Genomic DNA, 25,082 nt, shown 5'->3' with positions numbered 1-25,082 from the left:
CCGGCTGAGGCTCAGAGGAAGTCGAAATTTTATTATTTCCAGTAATGGTGTTCTGTTTGGATTGTACGTTCCCAAAACCGGGCGGAATTGATTTCGGTTTTGAATCGGAATTTTTCGGTTTTGGGCGCAGTTTATCTATTGGTGGAGAAATTTTAAGGCCCTTTCTTGGCAGCTTGGGAAAAGAAGACTGTTTTCTTTTTCTGGAATTTCCGGGTAAAACAAATGATGTACCTTCGCACGCTCCGTCAGAGTCAGACTGTTCCGAAAATAGAGATGTGTAAGTGTTTTCTAAGAAGATGGGTTTAGGGGTAGCATTTTTCAACATTTCTGCATAGGAGCGCTTAGACCTCTCCTTCAAGGATCGTTTAATTTTATCCTCGCGCAATTTATAAATGGGGCATGCAGGGAGCTCATGCGAGTTTTCTCCGCACATTAAACATTTTTCTGAATTTTCATTGCATATATCCTCTTGATGAGAACCCCCACATTTGCCACACCGTGCCTTATTGGAACAGTAAGTGGCTGTGTGGCCAAGCTGTTTGCAATTAAGGCAATTCATTACACGAGGGATAAAAAGGCGAACAGGGAGACGAATCTTATCGATAATGACAAAGTTGGGCAGCGCAGACCCAGCGAACGTCACTCGAAATGAGTCAGACAGTCGATAAACTTTTTTATCTCCTTCGTGTGATACTGAATGCAATTGCTTGCATTCAAGTATCTTTACGTCTTTAAGTATGGTGTCTTTGAAACGACCAACCCCATGCTTAATTATGTCATCAACAGTCAAACTCGATTCTGTGATGACGCCATCAATTTCAATTTCCTTTGAAGGAATATACGCTCTATACTCACGCGTAAAAAGCTCGCAAGAAGCAATTGCATTGGCTTGTTTGAGACTACCAACGACAATGCGTATTTTATCTTTATTGACTTTGACGATCTCTTTTACATCCGAAAATCGCGAAGTCAAATCTTTAGAAATTTGAATAATATTTAGCGCCTTTACTTTACGCCTAAAAAATACAATCCATGGTCCCGTTGACGACTCTGGGTAAATTTTAATTCTAGTCGGATTTACATTTTCAGCATAAGGCTTAGGGGGAGGGTCTGTTACTCGTTCTCCCATCTCTTCATCCATTTTACCTAGCAAGAAAAACTATCACAAAAAGGAATGAAAAATATACCTGTTATACCTGTAGAACACACCTCATGTGTTACGTTGTAAACTCGGTGCCCGTTGTTTGACAATGTGACACTTGCTGTCCTTCTTCGTCGCGTTGCTTCTTCAGTAGAGAAACACCTGCAACACTTCAAAACTCTCTCCGGTTAAGCTGCTCATCGGTATCACCACCACAAGCGCGCTCTCTCCGTTTCCACCGCCGCGGTAAACAAATGTGGCTACCTGTGGCTTGCTGCGAAAATCCCACTGTCGATGCGGCACTTTTCGGTGCCACTTGTTTTCCTTATTCGTCGTACCACTTCTGCGGTAGACGAATAGAGCAAATGGGTCTACCTGTGACGCTTCCCCTCTCGTCGATTAGAATTGCCCGACGACACCAATACAATATATTTTTTCTGTGTGTACAGGCACAATCACTGTCGATTTCTGCCACCGCGGTAGGCAAATTCGTCTACCCGCGGTTTGCTGTCAAAACACCGAGGATGCCGTTGACCACGCCTCCGACGTATCAACTGTCGACTCACACTTAACAAACTGGTCTCTCTCTCTCTCCCACAAAAACGCATACAGCGTCTCGCACTCCGTCACTCTCTCGAGAACAAAACCTTCCACCTGGAGGCACAACCGTCTCGGCCGGTTGCAAAAACTGTTATGTGATGTCAGAATCATGTTCCGCAAGCATGAGAATTACTGTTTGAGACTTCTTGCAAAAATGCGTCACACACCCTGTACATATCCAAACACGACCTGGTGACACTATTTGGTGTGAATAGTGGGTAAAACATGAAACCGTTTGCTCCCATATGAAAGCTTATGAATAGGTATTTGGATTGACAACGCCGAAACCCAAAAAAACACAAATATGAATGCTTCCTAATTGCACAGAAGAAATCATAGCGTAATTCCCATTCATAAAAATTGGACAAAAACTTTACAAAGCATAAAATCCTACCGAGAGTTCAGATATGCGATGAACAATTCAACAGGTTCTTTTAACTTTATTTTGTCTAATTAAATTAGTCGTAAGCTATATAATTGATTAAATTTTCGGACTTTTTGTACTTGTTCAGTGTGACAAATGAACTTTGCATTCATAATATTAATAGATTCTAGTGATTGATAAGTATTCTGTTCAGCTATATTTCGCAATTTACACATTCAGGATATTTGCATAAAAAATTAAATCTTTGGTACTACAAATGTACAACACAACTTCCTGTTTAGACAGAGTTCGCTGCCGATTCCCTACGTGCAGCGTAAAATTGGGACGAAATCTAATTTAAGTCTGTAGAAACATCAGGTTTTTCTCGTTAAATTGTAATCAAGTAAATGAGGATCCAGGATTCCAACGATAGGGCTTTTTCTATTTTTTGATCAAGAAATAGAAAAAAAATCATATCGTTGAATATGGAATCTTGGATCCCCATTTACTCAATATTGAAACAGGAAAACATGGCGCAGACCCTAGTCACCGATACATGCAATGTTTCTTGATGATATTTGCAGACAATCCATTCAGCCTATCAGAGGGCACAATATTCACAATAGTCCAATCTAAAAAGCCAAAGAATTTGTAACATTATTGTTATTACTTGCACGGATACAACATGCTTCGTAAAGCTCGCTTCAAATATATTAGAATATAAAAATGGGATATAATCTTGAAGCATAAATCTAAAATTGGACTGGAGTTCGTCTCTGTTAGACTCGGATAAAAGTTAAAAACCGCAAAAAAATACATCCGATTCATACAAAGTACTTTTGTTTAGCCGACTTTTAATCTAGAACATCGCAATATACAAAAGCTCCTGAATACGAATTATTTCTTTTATCCGGTTCTTATACTGGAGGTTCATCTTTTCCCAGTTTTAAGGTTGAAAACTTTTTAAGCAACTCATATGCTGAAGGGTCTCGCATGATTTATAGATTTGAATTTTATTTCCAATTTTTACGTTCCAATAAATTTGAAGCGGATTTTACGCAGCATGTTCTGTTCTTGCGATTTTTATTTTCGGTCGCTCAACTGCAGTATTCAAATCAGGGCACAGACTGGATACTGTAAAATTAAATATCAAATAGAACCATTCAGCATGCTGAGTATTATGCGAATGATCTTTGTGAATTCGATTACTATATATTAACTTCAAAGCATTTCATATGTAGCTACTCTGCAGTAATGCGATTACGTATCCGGATTTTTGGTTTAGTTGTGAGCTAAAACACGAGGATATATTATTGTTCCAAACCCAGAGCTATAGGCGAATAGGGTTCATTACATTCATTGGAGAGTGAAGAATACAGACTGTTTACAGTTTGCTGTTGTGATTGTGTTGTGTTGTAATTGTCCATTTCCCTACGTTTTCTTTTCACCTCCCATTCCCATCTCATCAGGAAAATGATGAGACGACATGGCAAGACGCAAATCTTCGAACAACATGGGAAACGTGCCAATCGATCCAATATGATGTTTCTTGATAGTCGAAGACAGTTTAAGTCAATATGTTTTACCATTTTTCGAAAAAATTCAATGCATCGAAAATATATCAAAATTTCACTTTTCGTGTAAGACCGGGTGTTTGTATATTTGTACTCGAGACCGCAATTACAAATTCCTATGGTACTTAATCGCCGTGGCGTATCTTGGATTATTATCGAGAAAGATTCGAGCTTGGTCTTAACATATTAAAATTAAAAACAAACTAATTTGTGCAATAAAGGGACGCATTTTTTTTACAATGTAATTTATATAAAAAACAGTTTTTATTATTTTTGGACTATTGATACCACGGACACACTCTCTAGATACACATCTCAAAATTTTTTTGAAACAATTGCTCAGCTATAGCTCCTTGGATTAATTCTGTGAGATCGGAAAAGAATAGTTTTTTCAGAACCTGCATACAAAAACTCATCTTTACAAACAGTTTCACTGAAGATGACAAATCTCTTGTAACGTGCGAACATTTATCCGAAGGCGCAATTGACGCAAAAAATTTCTAACGTTTCAATATGGGGGCCCCGTTTCGAAATTGTCGGCCAGAATTTTACCTGATTTTTTCAACGTGAATAGCAGCCATTATGCAGAATAAAAAAAAAGATTTTTACGCTACCTGATTGAAAATGAGCACATATGTTTTGTAACTAATTCCATAGAATATACAATTACTAAAAAAAACGAAAATAATGAACGTGACGAATGAAACTTTATTTAAAATCACGTAAATAAAAACAAACAGAAAGCAGTAATCACCTGCGCAATGAGCCAGCGTTGCTGTTTATAGATTTTGGTACTACCCGGGGATACTTAAAATATTCGGTCCTGGGAAAACATTATACGTTTCATCGTATATCATGCTATAAACACAGTTTTAAAATGAACCAGATTAATTGTATAACAGGTTGATTTATGACGGGATTTGAACACCCACACTAATGACCAAATGACTCAATATTCTTTTTACTTATTTTGTATGCGAATTTCGTTGCTCAACAAGTAAAATGCCCCATTGAAAGTAATGTTATGGTACTACATTAGTTGTCGGTTATTATCATACGTGACAATTGCAGGCTTATTGCGAATATTCCACACTAAGAAACCTGCTTGTTTAAGGTTTGAATATATTATTATTTAGAGGGCATTCACCTTAACGCTGTCCTTCCACTGGTTTTAATCGGTGTGGAGCCAAAATACGCGATCGTTGCAGCGGCTATCGATTTGCGGATAAGCTTTGCGAAATGTTCAAGTTGAACATCGTTTATTTCGTCTTTGTCGACTCTGAATCACTAACAACCATTGAACCATGCCTCTTTTTGAAAATTTATCGCAAAATATAGGTGACCATACCAAGAATAATTTAATAAAAACAGTAGTTCTCACAAGTTACAATTGAAAAAGAAGGGTAAATGACAAAACGATAAATTCCAAGATATTTCAATAACACACTTTTGTACTAATTACGTGAAATTACAGGGTGCTACAGTGATTTTGAACTTTTCAAATAAACTAGTATACGTCGTAGGTCTCGTCAAATTCAAAGCAAAACAATGTTTGAAGAATGTGTACCCCAAAAATCCTGATTTATAGCAAAGAAACTATATTCTGAGACCTTCGGCACCAAAAAATTAACTACGAGCTAGTGAACATATTAGCAGTAACGCAATATACTTAATTTATTTTAAAATTTGCAAATGTGGTAGTTCCAGTCCCTATTTGTAACTAAACAAAATATAATTTAAATTTGAAAAAATGTTGTCATGTTATGAATGGCTGCGTGGGAACTAAACACATTATTGAAAGATTGCTGTTACAAGGTTCCGAAAATGAGTTTAATATGATAAAGGACCTTTTATAGAGCAATGTTTCTCGCAAAGACCAGTATGGTATAACCTAGCATCATATATAGGTATTGGTACTTGCCGTTGCAAGTTATGAAAACAATTCTACCAACAATCGATTGTAGATATGACACGTTGAACCTCTATCTGCTGGGCCTTGGTGTAAGAGCTACTCTCGCTTCTACCACTATTTGATGTGAAGGGCTATACAACGTACGTGTCCGAGAACGGAACAAGCACAGCACATTGAATTCTGCTCTATTGAACATTGTAGGAAAAACAAGCAATATAATTCTCGTGTTATTACCATTTCGATCAGGAAGCAATATACATATAGTGACTAAGCCAGCTCCTAATAGATTCCTTTCCATCGCGTAATTTAATGCAAAAGATAGTACGGACGCAGCAACAAGAAACTCAAGCATTTATTTCTCACCTCACAACAAATACTGCAATCAACTGCAACCAAAATATATCTCCAAGGTTAAACTGGTAACTGGTAGCATCTGTCATCGTGCCAAATTGAGTTTATTGCGTCATCGTGACTCTCAGTTTAACCATGCTGAAATGATGTAGTTATTCCGTTTTATCACTGCTCGCCCCCACCGAAAGCTGACACAATGGAGCGGAAGTAGCAAGAACATGCTTCAAACAAAATTTACATTTCCGAATCTACCCGAATCCAACAATGGGTAGGCAGATCATCGCAGTATCAATCATAATAAAAATGCCTTTGCTTTTGACTTCGTCGTGTCATTATATCAAGAGCGTATTTAGCGGTTATGATGAGCGAAAGAATGTGTGTGTCGTTTGTCTGGTGCGGACCGCATGGAATAAGATTTTTTTTTGTTTCGTTAGCTGGTCTTTGAACAATGAAGCAATCTTCAAATTATCAATATTTATGCGATCCTTTGAGACATTTTTATTAAGAAGTGCAGTTAGGTATAATCTGAAAGATTAAAGGTTAGTCCACATGTGCAACTCGCAACCATTAGTATCGTCGTCATCGTGTTTTGAACCATGAACGAATGTAGAGTAGATTTCCAGGTTGATTTGTCCTCAAATTCTAAATTTCTCGATCCTTCTAAATTTCTAAATCCTTCGATTCGTAGATTTATGGATTCTTGAGTTCTTTCATTATTTTTAGCAATAAGTTAACTCCTGCATTTCTTGATACATTGTTATCAGGATTCTAGACTATCTAGACATTCAATATTTTTATTCTAATTTTCGGCTTTATTTGGTCTAGAAACAATTAGTGAGATGCATTTTGAAGAAAATTGGTCAAGGAAACTAGCAAAAATAGTAATTTTTAGTTACAGTGCGGCCAAATATGGAATATTTCCAGTTTAAAACTATAACTGTATCTTTCTTGCAATATTCATATTTTCTACTAAAATTTTTATGCCATGGCGTTCGTTAGTCACCACATAGTTATTATACATATCCATAAATGAAAGTAATTTTTTAAATCTTTTTCTATTAAATATGCTGTTGAGGTCAGTTGGCGGTGACTCACGCGTGGGAAGTTGGCGGTACTATTTACAAATTGCAAAAAAGGTCATCAAATATTTTCATTTCTGGAATTTACTCCAAAGTAAGAGAATCTTTTTCTTGTGTATCTCGTCAGGAAACATTTACTTTTACCAATCGTCCAAGGAAATCAAAAATTTGCATTGAATATTGAGTACACATCGAAGTCAAAATACTGGGGTTTTGAAACTGAAATATAATTGCAAGTGTCGAATAATATATAATTTTATTGAAAAGGCAATAAGCACATTTGAACTTTTTTTTCATTAGGTCCAATCTGCAAATGAGAGCCCTCTTTTTCGCTTTCTCTTTCGATTATTACGGCAAAACCATAAAACTTTTTAAACATTTATCAGTATGTTTCGAAAGACCAACGTTTTTACTGGCTTATTACGCAAACAGTTCAAGTGAAATAAGAAAGGTGACCGAGTAATTCGCGGAAGAGAAAGTAAACAAAAAGAGGCTCTTTTTTGTGCATTAAACCTATTGAAAAAAGTCTTCATTTTATAAGAACCTCTGAAGTAATTGAATTTTCATTTGATTGTTTATTTTCTGGCATTCCTCCATCTTACCCTATACATACCGCCAACTGACCCGGGGGCGGGGGTAAGTTGCCGGTTTATCCGCGTCACATATTTATGTCTCTAAAAATGGAGACAATGTACCAAACATTATAATAACCAGAGACGTTGCCAAGCGTCTGCCCTTTCATGCGAACACATTGCATTTTGCAAGATCTATCTAAATCAGTGGTTTTTAACCGGGGGTGAGTTCACCCCCAGGGATAAATTAGGCTATTGTAGGGGGTGAATTATAAGGAATAAGTTTAACTTTGATCCTAACATTCCCGTCGGCAATTTTCAGAAAGAGGTACATCATGGGAATCAATATTCGGAAAGGAGACTTGGAACGAAAAAGGTAGAAAACCACTGGCCTAAATCAAAGCGGTAAAAAAAGAAAACTGAACATAGCGTCAACCAGCCCTGGTTTCCCCTATACGTCGCACTTTGCCTCTCTCAATGTCGAACAGAATCCGAGAATTAATAGGTAATTATGCCTATAAAAGGTGCCCTTCACGGAAAAAAACGCTGTAGAAAATAACCCAACAAGTATTTTCTTTTAAAAAATTGGGTACACGTAGTTTAGAGTGTATTGTTTACACTGTATTTTTATCGCTGTCAGTTTTTCGAAAATTGAAAAATATGGCGTCACTCGACAAGCATCGTCGCGAATTGATTTTGCACAAGAACCTGGAAAATCATCAACTCTCTCATTGGGGTATCGGAAAATGAATTGAAATTGTGCAGTCAACGGTGAGTCGTGACCACCAAACTATGAGTATCAAACGGAAGGAGAAATACGGTCATAATGGATGTTCTATTCGTGACCAGAATCAAAAGCGTGTAGTGAAAGCGTTTAAGCGGAATTCCAATGCTTCGGTTAGGGATGTGACCAAAAAGTTGAATATGTCCAAGACATTCGTTCATAGAGCCAAGGACTGGGAGGGACTGCATGCGTACAAAGAGCCGAAGGCTCCAAATCGTGACGAACGGCAAAATACGGTTGGAAAGTCACGGGCACGGAAACTGTGCACCCAGATGCTGACAAAGCCTCATTGCCTTATCATGGATGATGAAACTTACGTCACGGAGGATTTCCAGCAGCTTCCGGGGCTACTGTTCTTCAACTCCCAGCGCAAGTTTGATGTTCCGGAAAAAGTAAGAAAGAAGCAACTTTCAAAGTTTGCCAATAAATACATAATTTGGCAAGCGATCTGCTCATAAGGCAAACGGAGTGTGCCGTTCATTGCTACCGGGACTGTAGATGGGGAGATCTACCTCAAGGAATGTCTACAGAAGCTTCTGCTTCCTCTGTCGAAGCAACAATACGATCTTCTGGCCGAATCTAGTTTCATGTCACCAATAAAATATTGTCCAGGAGTGGTACGAAGCTAACAGGTCCTTTCGTACCCAAGAACATGACCCCCCTTCAACTTTGCTTGCTATTTTTACGAAGTTCAAGCTTCATTTTATCAAATTTTAATGTAAGTGTGGTGGATATGTTCTATTCTCACGTTATTGATAAAAAATAATAAATGATACAAACAAACAAACCAGTACATAAAAATAACTCGATATGCAATGATAGAAAAAATAGAAATTGACGAATGTTATGTATAAAGTCAACTAATTGTTTCGATCGACACTGCAAATAGTTGAAATTTGCTTGGAATTCCATCAATTTTTAATGTATTTAAGGTTCGACTGAGAAATCTTTGAAAATCGGCCTTCTTTGAAAAAAAATCAGTTTTTTCGCTATCTTCTTCAAAATCAATCAATGCATTCGGGACATTGTTAGGACAATGTTTTCGCAACGGTGTGCTTTTGTTTTCAATAAGTATAAACATTCTGTTCATTCCATCGCCTAGGTAATGGGTTTGACAGTATTGCAAAAATCATCAAGCATATTCCGTGCATCAATCTTAAAGAACTTCTGACAGACAATTGTTTTAAGATGGTGCATCAAGGAAACCGAGAGAGCTTCTTGGCTTTTTTTGTTTTGTGTTTCTTCATATTCTGCTCCCGCCAAAACTAACCACCAACCACTAGCCTGGGCACGCTGGCGTGGCCGACTGGCGGGTCGACGTGGATTGACTTTTGTCGTGTTGGCAGTGTTGGTCGACACAGCCCGCAGTGTAGGTTATTGAGTGTCGATTTATCGGTCGACTTCGTCATCGTGCACAGGCAAATTAATTAAAGAAATGTAAAAGTAGAAGCCTATTAGTGTTAATGTAGTGATAATTATAGTTTTTAGCAGTAGTGTACAATTGTTATTGACTAGTCGTATGTGTTATGTATGTGCTCGTCTGAGTTTTTTTTAACAGTTGGGTCAGGGAATTGATGCAAACCTGGCGTATGTGCTAGAATAATGGGTAATTCGTTGGTCACATTTTTCGATGTTCAATTCATGCATTTGATTCGCCTCATTCAGATCAAGATCGGATTGGATAAATTAAGGTACGTTTAGTTTACCGATGCACGTGTATCATCCATTCCCGGTCAGCATACCATGCTAAAATTCTAACAGAATGCAATTTTCGTTAATTGTAAATCAATATCACTTGCTAGCACCTCCAAAGGAGATGTTGGCAATGTAAATGCATGTCTTCACATCTCTAAATATTTTCAGATTGATTTCAAAGTAAATTTGACACGAGGTTTTGACGTTCAGATGCTTTTTAGTTGGACAATGGTCCAACTAGCGGAGAAAAACTAAAAAGTGTCCAACCAGCGAATCACGACTGTACTTCATTAGTCTGTTTCTGCTGTGCTTCTAGGAGTTTGCTGCATTTCCATTACTCATGTACACCGAAAATATCGATCAATTTGTGCGTGTTTACTTAATCGCTTTGCATCTTTCTTCTTTATTCGGAATGTTATTTTCCATTATATATATATATATATATATATATATATATATATATATATATATATATATATATATATATATATATATATATATATATATATATATATATATATATATATATATATATATATATATATATATATATATATATATATATATATATATATATATATATATATATATATATATATATATATATATATATATATATATATATATATATATATATATATATATATATATATATATATATATATATATATATATATATATATATATATATATGAGAGACGTAATAGATTAGATAGGTCCAAGATACGGCTGAATTTATGATCATCACATGAAAGACATATATTAGTACTTCAAACTCTACCAATACTTGAATAGCCAACCACCACACATAGCACATCCTTTCGCAATTATCTATTTGTTACTGGTTGATTATCGGAGAGGGTAAATAGAGGAAAGGTATAAAACAGAAAAAAAGGCTCATATCATCCCTCCCGGCCTCCTCGATACATCACTATCGAGGCGTATTGTAATCAACATCTTGAAGCGGACTTCTTATATAAATAAAAATTCTGAGTAGTCATAATGATTGGTGGATTATTAACATGAGAACTAATTAACCTCTAGTAGTAGAACTTGGTGCAAATAGAAACTAAAAAGAGCGAAGGTCCTTATATTTAGATAACTCTATTGAATCTCTTGTGGCTTGATGATGCTTAAAATATCGTCATTCCCGTCAACCTGCGAGAGCGATAAAGAAATAGATATTACATGCATCTAAACTACTTTTAGGTGTTTGGTGATGTGGTTCACGTGGATTGGATTTCTTTAAAAACTACGTGTTTCAGTTTATTAAGTTGATCTAGTTGAGTATTAACTAGTGGCTGAACAGTATGTTTAAGAGAAGGTTCCATCCATAAGAGATTGTCATTTCTGTTTCTGAAAACAGCAAATCCGACTCGTTATAGACGAGTGTTACTCGCCATCTTCACGATCCAGAGCGACAGAGCGATTTAAGAGATAAAAACACCCACCTTCAGTCTGATCATCTCTTATAGATGACAGTTCATTGATCCGAATGGAATGACTCGATCACTATGCTCAAGATCAAATGAGTCCCCGAACAACCGAACCAGCATGTTCCCCCATTTGAAAGTAGAAACATCCATATCAGCGGCCCGCCAAAACACTCGATCAAATGATTATTAGTCATGAGATTCAGAGGTAATTGTTCCGAATCGCGGCTTTTTCGCTGTCGCTCAGTCGGACTTAAACTTGGGATAGCCCCTATGTTTAAGTATACTGGGCAAACGAGTAGATTACAGGTTTGATTGCACCTTTCGATAGCAAGATCAAAAACACCTCGTCCGTCGGCTTCTCAGCTGCTTTGCGCCGCTTCGAATCTTTGGACTCGACTATGCGGCAAAGCAGCATCACACTACCTTCACCCTTAACGTCACTTTCGCATGAGCAATGCCATTGTTAGTAAGGTAAGTGGGAACAACTTATTTTTCCAGTTTAAACTACTTTAAAGCTTTCCCCCGAATTTTTTTCATTGCTTGTTATAAAATAGGCCATTTAGAACCATTTCCAATTAACCCTCTTTTCGAAAAAGCCGCGATTCGGAACAATTACCGATTCAGAGGTAATTGTTCCGAATCGCGGCTTTTTCGCTGTCGCTCAGTCGGATCTCCCACTCTTATCGACCAAGCAAGAGTACGCGCCCATCAGGCTCATCACCCAAGCCCAGGGATTTTATTACTATAACTTAAATTATATTCATACTAATACTCACTATCACAATCAATTACATATTCTCTCATATACACCTACAATCTGTCTCTTTCAAACGCTCGTGACACTAAAACACTAAAACACCCCAGTGAATAAGTGAACGTTCTAGCACCTACTTTTCTTCAAAATAAAGGGGAGGGATTTTTTATTCAGTTTTCCTTGGTTTATTGACTGGTTACGCATAAGATGCATTCTAATTAATAATATCAAGTCGATCCGTTGAATAGTTTTTGAGTTATCTTATCCGCCAATTTGAAAAATGCTGAATATTGAAATCTGCGTGTGTTACAGCACATACACGCGTGGAACGCATGGCTGTCTAAAAGCGTGGCCACCGTGTTTGCAGGAGACTAATCTAGATGCTCAATACTAATAATTTAGTGAACAAAAAGGAAATCGATTTGTTTACCCACTCTACCAGACGCTTAAGCAGTGTTTTAGTGGGTGACATTTCCCGTCTCACCTGCAATTGTAGTGAGTGATTCTGACGGGGGAGCACTTCCGAGACCCTAGCTCTACAGCTTCAGTAGGACAACTCCGGAAAAAACTATAAACTTTTTGTTTATAATATTCATTACATTTGTATTAGTATTATATGCATTATTTTCAAATCAATGCATTCCCAACGATTGATGGAAACCGAAGAAAAATTATCGCATGATTTTTAAAATACAACGTAACTGCAAATGAGAACCTTTCTTTGTTTACATTTTCTATCGATTACTACGGTCTTATTACAAACGAAAAATGCCACATCTCCCATAATGTGGGTTAGGGTATGGTAGTTAAAATAATAAAAGTAAATATCAAGTGTACAAGTGTTTCAAGTTAAGAATGAATAAAAGTCATAATGATAAGAAATGAGCTAATTTAAGTGGGGAAAGTGTTCATATGGCGCCCATGTGCTTATCCGAGCTAGTTCCTAGTCCAAAGTCTAGTTCAAACTGGACTCGAGATGAGAACGCATTTTTGGCTCGGTCAGAAACTCTGATCAGAGACTTACTACACCAATAAGGTAGCGACAATGCTGTTACGCGATATGTTATATATTTAGGTTGAGAATAAAATTATAAAACATCTAATGATAAACTTATCTGAGTTGACTAATTAAATATAAATTGTTCACAGCGAACAATAACGCACACATTAAACCTGAAAGCACAAGCTACCGGATAGTACACCAAACACTTGGAACACTCCATCATCCTTTGCCTACTGCCGATACCAATGAGTGTATATTTGTACACCCCCCCCCCACATGTGAGAGTTGATTTTCTATACAAACCGGTCAGCCGAGTTATCTCGCACATTATTGTACAACAAAACACATGCCGCGAATCAATTGTTATGCAAGTTTTTTTCGCGAATGATATACCTGTGCATATAATTGAATATTCCGTCCCCCGTCACGTCGCTTTGAACCTCACCTCGCTCCGACAGGTGTAATTCTAGACAGAACTAATTAGTAGTGTGACTCACTTTGAATTAAATTACTCAGATATGAACACTGCCTAAGAATCGACTATAAACTAAAATTATACATAACTCGTTTGTGTCAAAATAAGTTCGAGGTACATTTATTCTTACTTTTTAATCGACATATCTAACGTACGTTGTCAGCTATTATTACAATTATAGGCTGAGCATTTTATCTGTATTGTCTGCGATTAACTATTAACTTTTATATCATTCTTAAGATGAAACATAACTGCTTGTCGAATCATCATAGTAAATCTTTAATCAAATTTATCAAGACAACATTTGCAAAAATCCTAGCAGCCAGTGTTTGGTAAAGCGTAATAAATTATTTTTATTAGTTGCGCAAAAACCTCAAAATACGTGTACTATTTTTGTACAATCGTGCCTTCCTTAAATATACAGCTAAACAACTAGTTAATATTTAAAAGTAACATCGACTGATTAACTTCATTAGACGCTTAGGTGACAAAGGTTTCGATTTGCTGCCTATAATCGCAAGTCAGTCTCATGTAGACAGGAAACCCCACAGAACATGGGACTGACTCGCGATTATGGGCAGTACTGCTTTCTACGGCAGTCCCATGTGCAACCATATCTAAAACTATGTGCAGCTAAGAATTGATGCAGAAATTTCAATTAGTTTCAGAAGCTATTTAATATAACTCAGATTAAAAAGTCAACCAATACACTTGACGTCGACGATCGCTCCATTAAAGAAAAAGGAAGCATTTTCTGTGACTGAAGACTGAATGGAAAAAGTCTATTATTTACCTGTTTATTGTTGTTGCGAGACTTTTCGGTGCCATTGGCGACAGCATTCAGCTTCTCGTTGGACGAGGATGCCTCAATGTGTTGTTTTTGGGCGTCGTCCTTCTGCGGAACCACTGAACCGTTATGTGTCTCCTCCAGGGCCATTTTTTCAGCTTCCAGACTACAATTCTCCAATGATATAGATGAAAATTTCGTATTCTCACTTTACTACCACTCAATTCTATCTCAAGCTTTGCGTGGAATATCGATTTTTCTCAAACAATCGAAGCTTGTTCAATCATTCTTGACGTTTCACTTCGTAGTTGAATACTCACTTGTGCAAATTAACCGGAAGTACCCGTTTTGTGGAATCAAAAATTGAACTTTTGACTCTGTGGCTTCATCTACACTACACCTCACCAAATGCCTATATTTTGAGGCTCTTCTTTCGCTTCCTACGGCACAGCACCTATATTATTGGTTGCTCTCGATGCTTTCCCCCTTTGTTATACAATTCACCTCTCGCTTCCACGGCACTTTTGTCCCCCTTCCGGTTGGTTTTCGTACACAAAACTAGCACAGCCAGACCACTCTTGGTAGTCCACCTATACCATACACTAATTCCCTGCTTCTTTGCTTATACGCCTATTTTTTCACTCAACAGTACATTTGTATCAGCTTTTGTTCTTCGCCCATTCAAACATTTAGTATTAGAAAAGAATTCAAATTACACAGGCGGTGAGAATTTCTGAATTAAAAACAGTAGCAGTGTCTGTTTTTGCTTGCAAAGTTTTCAGCGGATAGTGTGAAAAATAGTTGTATGCCCACCGCGAGAGCGCTTAACCACTTTTTACTTCGATCAAAGAAATCTATTTCAAAGCACTGGCTTCATCCAATCTTTCATTCATCGATTCCAGATGCAAAACCACTTTCATTCGACTATCACTCCAAAAACCCCAACGGGCTATCACCAACCAAAAACTCTATTTTTTACAACTTTGAATTATTTTTACTTTTCTTTATGTGTTGCACAAAGAACACAACACGAATGAAACAACCGATGCAAGCAAGCTCTTTCCGAAGACTGACTGCACAATGAACGAAGAGAAACGAAGCCCAAACATGAATGAATGTTCATTGTACGCGCACTATCAAAGAACGAAAGTTGACGTTTACTCGTTTTACTACTGAAACCGTTCATCAAACGAATTTCAGACACGGTAACCCAATCAAACCGTTCGAAATTTGATTCTGTATTTTCACCCATTTCTGTTGAAATGCTGGCTCAAATTATAAACCCGTTTGAGCTTGAATCGGTTTTATCTTTTGAATAAGCATTCAGATGGAAACCAATCGGAATTGTGGCATAAATTCCTAGAGGTTTTTACTGGAATTCGTTGTCGAGGGGTCTGCAATGCAACAGATTTTTCATTGTCATCGCTACACGGAAACAAAAAACTACCTAAAATTGAGTTCCTTTGACTCAACCTCGTGGTATCGTGGGGCACTTAAAATTAGGTAAACCGAGTTGAAGGTAGTTTCCATTTAACCACGGCAAAAATTACAACTTATTGATAGGTTTTTTATACTCAAATTTAAGTTGAATTTACCTAATTTTGAGTATACCCCAAACAACTCAAAAGTACCTTCCTCCACGGAAGACCTCGACTGAGTCAAATCTCTCGTTTTGTTTTCGACAACACTAATAAGTGCGAAAGCGACGCACAACTCAAAAGTAAGTTAAAAGAACTTATTCTGCAGGTTGTTTTATTTAACCGTGTACACTGAGAAACAAATATATGAAAAGTTACATCAGCATACTTTCTATTCCTGTTTCTTTTATTCTGCTGTGGTTTTACGCATTTTCTAGCATATACTTCTAGTAAGAATTCAATGAGTGGATAGACCGAATATGCCCAATGCATACATTCCACAGCAGAAGAAAGGGAGGCAGATAGAAAAGTATGCTATCGATGCATAAATCAAATTCTGCGTGTACCTAATTGAGATATCCGACGTTTAAAATACGCACACTGAGGCTGTTCGCAACGCTGATGTATTCTATATGGGCTGTTCTATTTTACATCACCGACTAAAACAGATCGATCGCAATGCTGAGATGCAGTTCTATTTTCGAGCACTTTTTTGGATCAGATTTAAAACAGCTCGACTATTTTGTTTTACCTTTTCTACAATTCGAAACACGAATAGAACACTGTTCTAATTTTTTTTTTCATTAATATTTTTAACGACTGACATCAGAAAAAACGATATGTGTCGCATGTGGGAGCACCGTGTTTTATATGTATTTTGACCGATCAAATTTACATCGTAGCGTTGCGAACAGCCTGAGATCTCGCACCTTTATGCTACCGCCCTTCCCTTGAGTCCAGAAGCGGTTTGTTTCCCTCCCAATTCGTCGTTAAAACGATTTGTTTTCCTCCCTATTCAAACGTACGTTAAAACGGCACAATACCAACGCAGCTGGATAAGTTTATATAATTCTCTACGGCTCTTGTATGCACAGGCACACGTCACATGTCATAAACACTATGTGTGTGTTTATACAATCTATTTCCCGCTGCAGTGCTTTTATGAAAGAAACTCGTCTGCATCTCTTCATTAAAATTTTGTATTATCCATAGATGTACACATGTTTAACCCTGGAGATGAAAGGCGATAGCTCTACTGTACATCCAACGACCCATTTTAAGAATGCCTGGTCATATACATACATTCTAAGGCCATCTTCATATACAATAAGCCCCGTGCGGATGTATCAATTGGATATGTGCAATATATTCAAGAATAAAAAATATTATTTTTGATTCTGGCATGTATTTAAAATAAGGTAAAAATATAAACATAGAAGTACAACACAACACGATCTCACCAGAGCGTTGCTCTCAATTTGTTAATTGATGGCATTTCTGCAAAGAATTCTCCTCCATCCACAGTCAGTGAAATAGTTGCATCAACAAGCCAAGTTCAGATGGCGCTGTGGATGCTAAATGGGTGTATTTTTTTGGTGGCTTGATTTGCGCAAATACATTATAATAACCCACTGAGACGTCCAAAAAATTGTTTCAAAATCGTTCAATACAGGTCCAACGATGGACGTTCGTTGAACGGTTATTTGGACGTTGTCCGAATTGGTCCAGCGAACGTCCTTCATTGGACGATTTTGAAACCAACCGTTCTTAGAGGGAACGATAAAATCACTACTATACTATTCTCGCGATATCTTTGCCTACTAACACATAATATAACAGGAGAAATGGCCTACTGAGCGATTAACTTCGATTTCCTGTTAAATATACTACATGTCACTGCCAAATTTTGAAAACTATTAGACGAATAAAAAATCACTTCCGAGCGATTCGGCAGTGTTGCCACGTCTGTCTGAAACGGGGAAAATATCACTTCAATTGGTTCAGGTAATTATCAAACCGTGTGCCTGTATAAGACAGAACTAGCAAACAGCATATAAGTTTCCACCATAAATATTGTGCCTTGCAGAATCCAAATATTTATTGATTGCATTTTCACACTCCGATAAAGTTTCAGAATTGTTACCGTGTAGCCAGTTTTATCACTATTTCATCAAAGTGCACTACCACAGCACAGAGAACAGACGTCCATCTTCAGCATTCAACTTGTGTAAAATCTCTAACGGTTTCGAAGGTAGTTTGGATATCCAAACTATCGCTACTGTCGTCATGTTTTTTTTGTGGCTGAGTTCGACTGAATTGACAGCGGTTATTCCTCTACCCAGTCAAACTAGTCCGGAACCGGTTGGGACTTCCAACATGAATTCCAGCTCAAATGCATCAACCGATAGAGTAGGAATCGGTTGTTTTCTTTGAGCAAGATGCCATACTGAATCCATTCAGGATTTCGAACCGGTTCCGGAATGGATTTGAGGGATACTTGGGACAGGTTGGTGTGGTTTACACACGTTTTTTTTAAATATTTTTGTTCGATCATGGATGTCTGTTCTCTGTAACCACAGGTACAGCACAGAGAACAGACGTCCATCTTCAGCATTCAACTTGTGTAAAATCTCTAACGGTTTCGAAGGTAGTTTGGATATCTAAACCAGGTGCGCTACTGTCGTCATGTTTTTTTTTGTGGCTGAGTGTGACAGAATTGACAGCGGTTATTCCTCTACCCAGTCAAACTAGTCCGGAACCGATTCGGACTTCCAGCATGAATTCCAGCTCAAATGCGTCAACCGATAGAGTCGGAATCGGTTGTTTTCTTTGAGCTAGATTCCATGCAGAATCCATCCAGGATTTCGAACCGGTTCCGGAATCGATTTGACGGATAGTTGGGATAGGTTGGTGTGGCGGCGCTAGTGTTTTTAGTATATTAATTCAAATGTTTACACACGTTTTTTAAATATTTTTGTTCGATCATGGATGTCTGTTCTCTGTGGGTACAGGGTAGCTTAAAACGCGTCCTCGAAAAAATATCTGAGCATTCCGTATTAACATATTTGTATTTGCTTATACGCCGTAATCATATGTTTATGGAGTTTTGAACTATTTTTGCTGATAATTGCTTTGGTCCCTTTTGAAACATTACACTGGTTTTGTGTCCTCTTCTGCCCAGTTAAACTGATTCCGGAACCGGTTCGGATTTCCGAACCAGTACTGGAATGAGTTTAGCTGGGTATAAACCAACGACACGACTAGACACTGACATTCCAAAACTGTATCGAAAATCCGACTACCCCCCAGTGACTCAGGTAACTGGTAATGTCAAATATGACATTTGGTAGAAAATGCATGAAACTAGCAGCACTTATGAATCTGTTATTTTCTTTTAACAATCTGCTCCTATAGTTACCGTTGCTTCTCCTGGTTACTATCACTCATTTTTGAATAATAAAAAAATACAGTCGACAAATTCCGGAAATTATAGGGATGATATCAAGGAGCGTAATAATTGTATATAGTGTCATCAACGTTGGTCCATCGTGTGTGATACGGCGAAAGCTTCAAAGGTACTAGAATAGAAAGTCGTAAAATGTTAATAATTTGTGCAGTTCTTTATAGGTTTGGAAATTTTCGAATGGGATTCATCATAACAGATTGACAAAGTTCACGTACTAGCCAGTCGACAGGAACCTTTGTTTTTTTCATGCACGACGTGGTGATTGTAAGTCTTCTGATTGAATCTGGTTAATGAACAGGTGCAGTATTGTCCTAGCAGTGTTTCAGTAAATCAGCCAAAATCTCTTATTTAGCGACTTTAAAAAAACATATTTTTACTAGAACGATGTATATTGGTCGGGCGATGGCTCCTCAAAAGGAAACCTGTGATCCATTCGTTTGTACGAAAAGGGGCTGTGGCTAGTGTTTAAATGGGCGGCAGCGACTAATGACATGTAAAATATGATGCTGAAAATATTGCCATTGTACGGGACTAGGAAGTAGACTGAAACTAAAGCAAAGACAATCCAGGCATTCCGGTCTCTATACTTAGTTTCGACGAAGCTGTCACGGAAGCGATGTGCAATTTTCATCGTCATTACTATAAGGGCCAAGATAGGCGCAGATCTAAAAACAAATGGAGGGAGCAGTAATAAGAATTTAAATAAAATTAGTAGAACATTTGGTTTGAAAATAAAACAAATTGTATTGTATTAACTATCAGCCTTGTGGTATCTCACTAGTTACAGAAAGATATCTATTTGAAATTTCACAAGTTGAATATTACGGAAAACAAATCCAGAAACCTCCCCTGGATCCACTATTGCATTACTAACACTACTTTATGGCTGAGCCAACCGACCGCTTTGCCAAAACTTACGGCCCAACGAAATCTCAGGCCTAGAGTTCAAAAAAAGTTTTCTATCAAACAACTGCCCTTACATGCATCAACTGCCCTTACATGCATCAACTGATGGAATGTGATGTTCGTTGCTGGGTCCTAAGAGAAGAGAAACAGGCTTCCTTCTCTTCTTAATTTTCTTTACTAGGCCCCACCGTAAATCTAAAGACAACAAGCATCCATCGTTCCAGATTCCTTTTGCATGCTTTTCACAGACTGGAAATAATTGTACCTCAAAGATTACACCTCAATAAGAATTCACAATACTATAGCTGCATTTGAAAATTAAATTTTATTTTCATTCATGTCTCTCTTAACAGTTCACGTAGCTATACCGTCACTCAGAAGTTTTATTCAATTTGCATTAATTGTTGATACTATGTATAAAAAGTAGCCAGAATAGATTCAGTACCACTGTTTTTCATCTCGTTCGTAAATATATCTTGTCTGGAAAAACAACCAATCAGAAGCTGGTTCAATCTTGAGGTTAGAGCTGGATCATATTAGCTACGCAATTGTCTTCTCTTCTCTTAGCTATTGGTGTAGCTACGCAAACCGGAACTCTGTTAACGACACTCAATCATCATATGACCACTAATCGTAAATAATAACAAACCTGTCAGTGATCCAGTTCAAAATAAAAAGTAATCTTGATCGAAAGAAAATGAAATTTATTTAAAACAGCAACATTTTAATAAGTTGCGAAAAATTTGCCAACTTTATTGCCTTTCATTACACCTGCACTATCCCAGTAAATCCACCCGGAAAATGATTCAGCTCCAGCGACACAACCGATTCTAATTAGAGCCAGCCAGAATTCCTACTGGACTTACTAGCATACTGCCACCGGTCATCACCATATTCTGGACTTTTCGTTCATAGAATGTTGAACCGTGCGCCTCGAGTCAGCAGCTTGAGACGGAAATTCTTCTGAACATCGCGAAGCAGAGTCGCTTTATACCCGACAGCACGTTGCGGCAACGGTATGTTCAATTGGCTTTCCCAGTATTTAGGAACTAGAATTGTTCGAACGAGTAACAGCACGTTATGAAAATGAAACAAATCAATAATATGAGATTTTTTATCAAGGTTACTTACGATGACACAATCCCTTAACACCAAAGAATTTACTTCGTGGAACATTTGACAGCAACACTTTTGCTATCATCAATGTAATCGTTGTCTGAATGGTATGCAAACCATCAAATTAACATTGTATAGTATGCTTAATTATCAAATGACGCACTTCTTTTAGATTCCTGAAAACTAACAAATATTGTCGTTTCCGCACATCGTTCCTCCAAAGCGATTGACAAATCGAATTGGAAGGTCAAGAAAGATTTTCAGAATCATCTTGCTTCCAGTTACCTTGACAGTGTCACCACTGATCTTATTGGGAGTACCTATGGGAGGAACAAGTAGCTCAATCTTATGTGCTAAGGGTGGTTTAGCATTAAATCCAATTTAAACAAGTCTAAAAAAATAATGTTATTTCGTTTGAATCGCACTTATTGAAAGATAAAATACCTGCTAAATTCCCACGATGGCTAACGATGCCGGAAAGATACGGAAAAAAAATGCTGTTTCGATGATCCCGTCAATGCAAAATGACCCCACGCATCGGACTAAATTTAACACAGACTAAAGCTGTCCTAGTTGATAGTCCGGCAGCAACCCCACTTGAGTGGTCAGGAGTAATCTCAGGGCTCACGAACGTTTCTCGTCCGAATAATTTCTATTTGTCTGTTGGAAATTTACTATAAATGTACTCCGCACTCGTTTCCAAGATGTATTCCATTTTTTCACAAACAGAATGGCACAACAAATGGCATGGTAACCAACTCCCTAGTAAACAATAACAAAACAGTGTTGCTAGAAAATTTATATTTTGTGATTTCCGAGGGGTAATGCAATGCTCCGGTAACTTGAGGTGAATGGTAATGGACACTTTTTTCATTTAACTTTTCATAGAGTGGTACGTCGTGTCGTTGTATAAACCCTCTCCCCAACAGAAAAATGAGCCGGAATGCCGAATGGTTCCAATTCTCCACTGAGAAGCCCAACAATTGTTTCAAAATCGTTCAACGCGGGTCCACCGATGCACGATGTTGAACGGTTATTTGCTCGTCTCCAACGTTGGTCCAACGATCGTCCTTCATTGGATGATTTTGAAACCAACCATTCTTAAACCGTCGTATCCCTCTAAGAACGGTTGGTTTCAAAATCGTCCAATGAAGGACGTTCGTTGGACCAATTTGGACAACGTCCAAATAACCGTTCAACGAACGTCCATCGTTGGTCCCGTGTTGAACGATTTTGAAACAATTTTTTGGACGTCTCAGTGGGATCTCTAGAGACACAACTGATTTTAGTTACACTCTTAATTTTTTTTTTCTACAGAATCCCAGCTTCCCAGTAAAGTTCAGCCGGAAATGAACTAGAATTCTGGCTGGTTCCGGTTCGCATTCCGGCTCCTCCGATTCTAACTAGAATCGGTTGTGTCACTGGAGCCGGAATACGAACTGGAACCAGCCAGAATTCCGGTTCATTTCCGGCTGAGCTTGACTGGGTTATTTCGCAACTTTCACCAATTTTTACACAGCCGAACACAGCTAACAAAGCTTTTATCGAGATCTCAGTAGAAGCAAATACAAATCTTGAGCGTTTTTTCAAAACGTCATATCTGCAATGAGTTACTCTCTTTGTTTACTTTCTCTTTCGATTTTTACGGCGCCACTATAACACTTTCCACTTATCTTACAGTACAGTTCGAAAGGCGGTGGTTTAAACTAGCATATTATGCAAAGAGTTGAGGGATAAATGTTAAAGTGACCGAATTATTAACAGAAGAGAAAGTAAACAAAGAGAATAACTCATTGCAGATATGACGTTTTGAAAAAACGCTCAAGAAATATGTATATAATATGAGGCCTTGGCGTAATTAATTTGTATTTGGTAGAAGTGAGGATTGTTTTTCTGAAACTCGGAAAGTATATCGCTGAAAATCAGTAAGTTCCCGGTCAAACCATTCGGAATTTGATTCGGAATCCTGAATTGAGTCAGTATGGATTCCAACTCAAATGCAACAACCGATTCTGAAACCGATTGAGTCGGAATCGGTTGTTGCCTTTGAGTTGGATTCCATACTGACTCCGTTCATAAATCCGAACCGGTTCTGGAATGAGTTTAACTGCCCACTGAGACGTCCAAAAATTTGTTTCAAAATCGTTCAACACGGGTCCAACGATGGACGTTCGTTGAACGGTTATTTGGACGTTGTCCAAATTGGTCCAACGAACGTCCGTCATTGGACGATTTTGAAACCAACCGTTCTTAGAGGGTGGGATACAGCTCCATTGCTGACCCACTGAGAAGTCCAAAAAATTGTTTCAAAATCGTTCAACACGGGTCCAACGATGGACGTTCGTTGAACGGTTATTTGGACGTTGTCCAAATTGGTCCAACGAACGTCCTTCATTCACGCAGCGCAATTTCAAACGCTTAAACCAACAAAATTCATTTTTGATTTAATTGGTCAATCAATTATTGATTCAAAACTCATTGATTGTTAAATATACACTGTTTTATTATTGAACTAACAATATTATTGTTACTTCAACCAAAATTTATTTTATGCTGGTCTTGCATAGTAGCAAACCAGCGTGTATTGTGTATTTCGTGTGTGTGTTCTATGCACGTATTTTTCTTCTACATACATGTAAGTAAGAAAACTAAAGTAAAACGACGGTACTATGATATATCATAATTTATTTACCAACAATATAATTTTTGTTTTCACAGAATTTGCAACTCAGTCACAGGACAGTTGCGATGCTATTGCAACAATCATATTGGCGTAAAGGATACTCTCTGGGTAAGCGCTTAGTGGTAATTTAAATATATTGAAAGTAACATCTTTCTATCTTTCAGAACAACCCTGAAATGAGAAAAGTTTTATCTAGCAAATGAACCAGTAAGATTTTCAAACGTTTCATTATAAATAAATTTTAAGCCATTAAAAAATATTTTGGTTTATTTTTATTGAAAAGAAACAAACATTTCAATAGTAATTGTTTGCTGTATTATTTGTTGCTTCAACAACAGAATATTGTTGAACTAATCGTGTTCACATCATTCGATCAACAACACAATGTCGATCGTTTCAACACTTTTATTGTTGATCCAACCCATAATGCGATTTAAATCTAGATACGTCAAAACCAGAATTAATTGTAGAAATGACAATATTATGGATTGAATCAACTAGTGAATATTATTAGCCCTGAGATAATAATAATTATTATTGAGTTTGAACCAGAATATTGTTATATCTACAATATATTTTTCTGCGTGTTGGACAATTTTGAAACCAACCGTTCTTAGAGGGGAGCTATATCCCAGCAAAATTCAGCCGGAAATGAACTGGATTTCTGGCTGTTTCCAGTTCCTAATCCGGCTCTAGTGACACAACCGATTCTAAGTAGAATAGGTTGTGTCACTGGAACCGGGATACGAACTGAAACCAGCCAGAATTCCGGTTTATTTTCGGCTGAGCTTAACTGGGAAGTTAGAAATTTTAAGTGACTGTTCTCTGTGCGGAAATTACCAAATTTAATTGAGTGTGTAGAATCGGTTGTATCACTGCCCTCTAAGAACGGTTGGTTTCAAAATCGTCCAATGAAGGACGTTCGTTGGACCAATTTGGACATCGTACAAATAACCGTTCAACGAA

At 37.5% G+C, this 25,082-nt stretch overlaps 1 protein-coding gene and 2 long non-coding RNA genes across 9 annotated transcripts in view; 1 reads left to right on the top strand and 2 right to left on the bottom strand.

Moving 5' to 3' along the window:
• The window catches only part of LOC131682523 (ankyrin-3), a 174,589-nt gene extending 158,986 nt beyond the window's left edge, over positions 1–15,603 (bottom strand). For all 7 annotated transcript variants that reach the window (XM_058964053.1, XM_058964058.1, XM_058964059.1 and 4 more), the window contains exon 1: positions 14,534–15,603. In XM_058964053.1, the coding sequence (XP_058820036.1) occupies positions 14,534–14,677 (144 nt within the window). In that variant the 5' untranslated portion in view covers positions 14,678–15,603. The remainder of the gene's footprint in view (positions 1–14,533) is intronic.
• Positions 15,604–19,226: 3,623 nt separating this feature from the next.
• LOC131682525 (uncharacterized) lies at positions 19,227–20,172 on the top strand. Its single transcript, XR_009304095.1, has 2 exons — positions 19,227–19,520; positions 19,563–20,172. It is a non-coding gene; the product is annotated as an uncharacterized LOC131682525 (long non-coding RNA).
• An 841-nt stretch (positions 20,173–21,013) lies between these two features.
• LOC131682526 (uncharacterized) lies at positions 21,014–22,187 on the bottom strand. Its single transcript, XR_009304096.1, has 3 exons — positions 21,878–22,187; positions 21,449–21,824; positions 21,014–21,366 (listed from the first exon to the last, which is right to left on the bottom strand). It is a non-coding gene; the product is annotated as an uncharacterized LOC131682526 (long non-coding RNA).
• Between the last annotated feature and the right edge of the window lie 2,895 nt (positions 22,188–25,082).

This window comes from Topomyia yanbarensis, chromosome 2, assembly GCF_030247195.1.
Source record: "Topomyia yanbarensis strain Yona2022 chromosome 2, ASM3024719v1, whole genome shotgun sequence".
In the NCBI taxonomy this organism is placed as follows: Eukaryota; Metazoa; Arthropoda; class Insecta; order Diptera; family Culicidae; genus Topomyia; species Topomyia yanbarensis.
Note: the sequence above shows the minus strand (reverse complement) of the source record. Positions and strands in the feature narration are given on the sequence as shown.